The sequence below is a fragment of the Sander lucioperca genome, chromosome 4 (genome assembly GCF_008315115.2).
Source record: "Sander lucioperca isolate FBNREF2018 chromosome 4, SLUC_FBN_1.2, whole genome shotgun sequence".
Classification (NCBI taxonomy): domain Eukaryota; kingdom Metazoa; phylum Chordata; class Actinopteri; order Perciformes; family Percidae; genus Sander; species Sander lucioperca.
The window spans coordinates 23904703-23912202 of NC_050176.1; the positions used below are offsets into that span (position 1 = coordinate 23904703).

The window sequence follows — 7500 nt, forward strand, 5'->3', positions numbered from 1 at the left end:
ACAGCTAAATTAAGACTTCACAGTAATAACAATAAAGACAAGTATTGAGTGATTGTATTTTAAATGAGCACAAGTAAAGTAGAACTGACGTAACAGCTGTTATATATGTTAACGGTTATTTTCACGTTTTATTTTGAGGGTCTTTTTAAAGTTATTACATGCTGTCTCAGCTAGCAGTTAGCCGAATTAGCTGTTAGCTAAACTGACGTTAGCTTGCCTGTGGAGGCTAACGGCAGACCGCTACAATCAGCTAGCGGTTAGCCGAATTAGCTGTTAGCTAAACTAACGTTAGCTTGGCTGTCGACCGGAAGCCTGGAACAGATCGTGCAGTGTCGTAAATCCTCGTACAACAGCCGTGGAACGGATCTTGCAGTCAGAACGGATCGTGTACCGACAGTATGTTTGTTCTGTCCATTTGTGCTCGCGCTGCGTTCCTCAAGTGGTTGGCCAGGTCTCAGCTGCTACGGTCAAACTCCGTAACTAAGTTACTCCCCGTGAACTGGTACCAGATGGTTGTTCTTCCAGTTACAGTTTCTGACGTCACACACACATAAACAACAATGGAGACCCCTGTTGATGCTGTACAGACGCCGGTGATTAACGGTGAGAAATAGAAATAAATAGACATGAACAGGCAACGTGAAGTAATTCTGCACATTGTAATCAAGACAATACACATACGATTGTGTATAAACTAAATTCTGTGGCTATATATCCAATGTTTACAGGATTGTCCCATATTATGATTTTTTTTTTTTTCTGTCCTAACCTATGACTGATTGTCCCAGGTACACACACACACACACACGCACACACACACTGTCCTAACCTATGACTGATGGTCCCAGGTTGTGATATCTCTGTCCTAACCTATGACTGATGGTCCCAGGTGATAATTGAACGCTACGCGAGGGAGAAGTATCTTCCTCCGCTGGATAAAACAAAGTTCCTGGTGCCGCATGAACTCACCATGACTCAGTTTGTCACCATCATCAGGTAAAGTTCATCTCTCACACAGCTGGGATTCACGCCAATCCATTCTGGGCTTTTTCACAAGTTTTCGTAACCTCTTCAATGGGGGGTTTTGGGACAATTCTTTATTTATTTTTTTTATTTTTAGACTTTTTGCTTTAACTTTGGAAAAAGCCCAGAATGGATTATTGGTGGGGGGGTTGTAACCCACCCAGTAATCAATCTTATCCTTCCAAATGTCTGACAACATTATGGAAAGGCTCCCTACAGAGATGGACCTTTTTAGTGAAAGAGTAAGATCCTTTTTGTTTATCCAGAAACGGCAATCGCCAACCCCACCAGACTCCATGTAAATAATCATTACTTTAATCATCGTAAAACACACCTCATTCAAAGTGGACAGAAACTAAATAAAACTCTCAAAAGCCGTCTTGGTTCATCTTTCTACTGTTCCAACAATCACCACTCTGGTTTGGTTGAAATAAACCCTTAATTCACCCATTTACATGTGGAGATATGCTGGCTCTATACACGCTAAAAGTAGTGATTATTTACATGGAGTCTGGTGGAAATATGCTGGCTCTATATGCGCTAAAAGTACTGATTATTTACATGGAGTCTGGTGTAAATATGCTGGCTCTATACACGCTAAAAGTAGTGATTATTTACATGGAGTCTGGTGGAAATATGCTGGCTCTATACACGCTAAAAGTCCTGATTATTTACATGGAGTCTGGTGGGGTTTGGTGATACTTCAGATACAGTATTAGGGGACCACTAAGGCCTATGTAAAGGAGACTTCAGATACAGTATTAGGGGACCACTAAGGTCTATATAAAAGAGACTTCAGATACAGTATTAGGGGACCACTAAGGTCTATATAAAGAGACTTCAGATACAGTATTAGGGGACCACTAAGGTCTATATAAAGAGACTTCAGATACAGTATTAGGGGACCACTAAGGTCTATATAAAAGAGACTTCAGATACAGTATTAGGGGACCACTAAGGCCTATATAAAAGCATCTAAAAAGCAGCATGTCATAGGAACACCAATGCATCTTGGGAAAACAAAGGAAAAGGCGGGAACTACACCGCAGCCAGTATAATTCTGCAAATTCAAATGCAATAATAAACTGTATTTACAGTAAAATACCTTAAAATTTAAAAACTGTATGCATACTGTAGATAAACAGTAGTTTACTGGCGGTGTATTCATGTAAATTTACAGTGTAGGAACACACATTTTCCGTTTAATTACGGGCCAAAGGGTAACGAGCTGCCAGATCTTTATTTTATGGATTTATTTCTTTAAGAGTGCAGGAAATGAAAGTGTTTGACGCCGAAACGTTTGTGTCCCCCTCTAATGTTGAAACACAGCCCAGGCCTATACCCTTGGTTGCAATCCTAGATGTAGAAAAACACCAAACGTCACTCTGAAAGTTGAAGATTTTTGAGTCGTCAGTTCTTCTTGTTCATGTATCAGCAGAAACTGACCGTCTCCACAAAGTGTTGTCACTCTGACTATCGACTTTCTCAAATCTCTCTTTAATCAGCTGGTCAAACAGCCTGCGAGACTGAACTTCTATTCAATAAATCAATACATTTTATAAGACTTTTAAAGTGTTCTGGACTTTAGTGCAGCCGTCCACTCTGTGTAAAGTTTAATTTCTTCGTTGCATGACATCTGTTGGATTTTCTCCTCATGTGTTTAAAGAAAAATGTTCTCAGCTCGAATATAGAAAACCTTTGAAGTACGTGAATGAACCAACATGTTTAATTTGTGTCTGACATTATGAAAGGATCCCTACAGAGATAGACCTTTTTGTTAAAGAGTAAGATCCTTTTAGTTTAACATGAAAACGGTTATCGCCAAACCCACCAGACTCCATGTAAATAATCAGGACTTTTAGCGTGTATAGAGCCAGCATATTTCCACCAGACTCCATGTAAATAATCAGGACTTTTAGCGTGTATAGAGCCAGCATGTTTCCACCAGACTCCATGTAAATAATCACTACTTTTAGCGTGTGTAGAGCCAGCATATCTCCACATGTAAATGGGTGAATTAAGGGTTTTGTTCAACCAAACCAGAGTGGTGATTGTTGGAACAGTGGAAAGATGAACCAAGACAGCTTTTGATAGTTTTAATTTGTTTCTGTCCAGTTTGAATGAAGTGTGTTTTACCATGATAAAAGTCCTGATTATTTACATGGAGTCTGGTGGGTTTGGCGATGGGGATTTCAACTAAAAGGTCTATCTCTGTACGGATCCTTTCCATAATGTTGTCAGACACTTGGAAGGATAATCTGGCAAAAAATGTTGTTCCCATCAGTTACTTGGACACAGAGATGCGAAAATAGGGTCCAGGTTGAAAAATGCCAAAGTTACATTCCACCACTGCTTGGCTTGTAGAACCGTGTGTGTCCTTAATCTCCATCCACAGGTCATTGCACAACTTAAAGTTAAATGTTTGAGTCCGCATACTAACATTCTTGCCAGTATGAACACAATGAATAACTAGGCTGTAATTATGAATGGACTCTGGCTGAGTGAGCAGCAAGTAAATAAAATAGTCAACCCACATTAATGCTAAATCTGCAGCTATGTGAAGCCGCTAAACGTCTGCAGGACGTCCTTTGTTAAAGGGGAACTACCGTTCTTTTAAACCTGGACCCTATGTTCCTGTGTTTTTGTGTGTAAGTGACTGATGGGAACAACAATCTTTGACATTGGTCCAGTATTAAGAGAGATCTCTGCAGTCGGCAGCAGAGAAACAAGCTATAATGTAAGTTAATAGTAATGGTCCAGCTTGTATTTACCTTCACTAAAGTGCTGGTTTTGCTGCTGACAGACTCAGATTAATATTTTAAAGCTCATGTTGCAGGGTTTATTTTCTAATGAATTTGTGCAATTTGCTTGTTGGTAATAAACATTTAAACTGTTACCCAACAACATCAAATACAATGGATATCACAAAACGGAATAAAATACGAAAAAGTAGTACTATTTTACAGCGGTTTGCAATGATTCTCTTTTCCCCTACAATGCATTCCACTACGTCATGTTGGGGAGACAACAGACGAAAGCCCCGTCTCTGTTCACTGTCTATGGTCTCGGTCTGTGCCACTGGTCTCTGTTCACTGTCTATGGTCTCGGTCTGGGCCACTGGTCTCTGTTCACTGTTTATGGTCTCGGTCTGTGCCACTGGTCTCTGTTCACTGTCTATGGTCTCGGTCTGTGCCACCGGTCTCTGTTCACTGTCTATGGTCTCGGTCTGGGCCACTGATGTTGCAAAATATGGCTTTTGGTCTCGACCGAGTCCATGAGTCTTTATTATGTGTATAATAATATTGGAGGGGAAGTGAAACACAGCTTGGACAGGGATGCTGTTCGGCTTTTCACAAGTTTAGACAGCTAGCTAGCTAGCTACGCCGACGTTTGCTAACGTTAGCGCAACAGCGTTAGCCTAGACTGCTAGCTAGGTAGTCAACATTACGTACGTACAGTACGTTGTCAACATAAGACATGTTGCGTTAGTGCTCCTTTTGTACCATAATGTTGTTGAATGAAATGTTAAGCTTTGCTCCTACGAGATGGTGGGTTTTTGTTACATACAAAGCTAACTGGCTATAGTTAGCCTGTATGCTAGCGGAATTAGCTAATGTTGCATAACCAGCCAGCAACTTCGGCAATCGGTAGTAGTTTCGGTAAGCTAACCACGACAGTATTGTCGCCCACAATCAACCTCTGCTGCTAAAAGCAGTCAACCTGCAGTGATGATTGAAATAGAGACGCTTGTGGATGTGTTAGCTGTCGTGGTTAGCTCGCCGGAACTACTGCCGAAGCTGCTGGCTGGCTACGCAACGTTAGCTAATTCCGCTAGCACAGGCTAACTATAGCCAGTTAACTTTGTGTGTAACGTAGCTAACAAAAACCCACCCATCTCGTAGGAGCGAAGCTTAACATTTCTTTCAATACAATGATGGTACAAAAGGAGCACTAACGCCACATGTCTTATGTTGACAACGTGGACGCAGATATAGGAAACAACGAAGGCAGTCGTAATATTTACCTAGCCGTCTAGGCTAACACTGTTGCGCTAACGTTAGCAAAATGTCAGCGTAGCTGTAGCTAGCTGTCTAAACTTGTGAAAAGCCGAACAGCATCCCCATCCAAGTAATAAATAAACACTAGGCAAATATGTTGTTACTGGAGCTAGTAGGGTCCATCAAAACGTGAGATATGTAATCGAAAATGTGTTACAACGTCGGGATTTCACAGGTGGGACTGACTGGCAAGTTAGCCCATAGCTAGCATGATGCCTTCTATTTCTAGATCTAGCTAGATTACCAGAACTTATCTGAACTAACGACATGATCACTGTCACTAGATATAAAGAAAACCTTGACTTTCACTCGGTGCTATTCACTGACAGTAAAAACACCTCTTCCTCATCCCAGTCAGTCACCATAGTTCTAGTACTAGACTGATATACAGTCACCATAGTTCTAGTACTAGGCTGATACACGGTCACCATAGTTCTAGTACTAGGCTGATACACGGTCACCATAGTTCTAGTACTAGGCTGATACACGGTCACCATAGTTCTAGTACTAGGCTGATACACGGTCACCATAGTTCTAGTACTAGGCTGATACACAGTCACCATAGTTCTAGTACTAGACTGATACACAGTCACCATAGTTCTAGTACCAGGCTGATGCACGGTCACCATAGTTCTAGTACTAGGCTGAGGCACGTCTCCCCAACGTGACGTCATCACCGAATTGCGTTTAAAAAAAAAAAAAAACACTAAACGACAAACGATGAGAACTGGCCTTTAACACTATTTGGAGACATCTTTAACAATGATATCCATATGTTGAGTGCTTTATGTACCCATTAATCAACCTGCAACATGGGCTTTAAGTGTCTGACAACATTATGGAAAGGATTTCTACAGAGATGGACCTTTTAATTAAAGAGTAAGATCCTTTTTTTAACATAAAAACATCCGCCAAATTTCGTTCGCTAAACCCACCAGACTCCATGTAAATAAAGTAATTTTAGCATCATAAAATACACTTCATTCACAGTCAACAGAAACAAAATAAAACTATGAAAAGCCGTTTTGGGTCGTCTTTCCACTTTTCCCAATTATCACAACTCTAGTTTTGGTTGAAATAAACACATAGTTTACAGATTTACATGTAGAGATATGCTGGCTCTATAGACGCTAAAAGTCCTGATTATTTACATGGAGTCTGGTGGAGTTTGGTGATGGTGATTTCAGGGCGGTTTCATGTTAAACTAAAAGGATCTTACTCGTTAACTAAAAGGTCTATCTCTGAAGGGATCCTTTCATAATGTTGTCAGACACTTAGAATAATAATCTGAGTCTGTCAGCGGCAACAAACAGAACTTCTAGTGGACCAAATTGACGCTGAACATTTGTCTCGTAGCGTTACATTGCAGCCTGGTCTGTGGCTGCTGGTTACAGCGTTAACGCTTAACACTGGACCAGTTTAAAGATTGTTGTTCACATCAGACACTTACACACAAACACACAGGAACATAGGATCGACTCCAGGTTGAAAAACGGGTAGTTACCCTTTAACCTCTCTCGCTCTCTCTTTCTCTCTCTCTCTCTCTCTCTCTCTCTCTCTCTCTCTCTCTCTCTCTCTCTCGCTCTCTCGCTCTCTCTCTCTCGCTCTCTCTCTTCCTCTCTTTCTCTCTCTTCCTCTCTTTCTCTCTCTTCCTCTCGTTCTGTCTTTTTCTCTCTCTTCCTCTCTCTGTCTGTCTCTCTGTCGCTCTCCCTCTTCCTCTCTCTCTCTCTCTCTCTCTCTCTCTCTCTCTCTCTCTCTCTCTCTCTCTCTCTCTCTCTCTCTCTCTCTCTCTCTCTCTCCCCCTCCCTTTAGGAACAGGATGTCCCTGCTGCCGTCCCAGGCCTTCTACCTGCTGATTAATGGCGGCGGGATGGCGAGCATGTCCCTGACCATGGCGCAGGTGTACAAAGACCACCAGGACGAGGACGGCTTCCTCTACATGACGTACGCCTCGCAGGAGATGTTCGGACACTGACCGCCGCCTACGACGCACGCCATACCTTTACTTAGACTTTGATTATTAAACGCTACAGGTTAACGGCTGCTGGCCCTCCCCACTCATGCTGTAAATAGAAAATATTTTATATGTACTGTAATGTTGATTTTGTGAAAGATGTATGTTTAAATATGTGGAGCCAATAAATCTTAGTGTAAGAAGTATCAGCAGGATCTTTCGTTTTTCATCTAGCGGTATGTGAGAGTCGAGGGCCCTTTAATATATTCAGCCCACGGCAACACGGCAGTTTGTGTAAATGTCACGTTATTTTTAATCTATTGATACGTGTTCACGGGGAAGTTTTTTTACGTGGTGGCCAGCATGAAAATGTGAAGTAATGTATTTCAATGGGAAGCATATTTCGTGGCCACAACAGGAAAATGGTAGGGAGTAGTATAAAGAGCCGAAAATCCACGTAGGGAG

At 41.6% G+C, this 7500-nt stretch overlaps 2 protein-coding genes across 3 annotated transcripts in view; one reads left to right on the forward strand and one right to left on the reverse strand.

Annotated features, from left to right (window-relative positions):
* Positions 1–7161, forward strand: part of map1lc3c (microtubule-associated protein 1 light chain 3 gamma) — a 10879-nt gene extending 3718 nt beyond the window's left edge. Inside the window, exons 4-5 of one of the 2 annotated variants that reach the window (XM_036000503.1) lie at positions 890–996; positions 6894–7161. In XM_036000503.1, coding sequence (XP_035856396.1) covers positions 890–996; positions 6894–7056 — 270 coding nt within the window. In that variant the 3' untranslated portion in view covers positions 7057–7161. The remainder of the gene's footprint in view (positions 1–889; positions 997–6893) is intronic. The other variant, XM_031313054.2, reaches the window with a different exon arrangement.
* LOC116048446 (VPS10 domain-containing receptor SorCS3-like) overlaps positions 1–7500 on the reverse strand; it is a 1378075-nt gene that overhangs the window by 591232 nt on the left and 779343 nt on the right. The gene's annotated exons all lie outside the window — the stretch shown is intronic.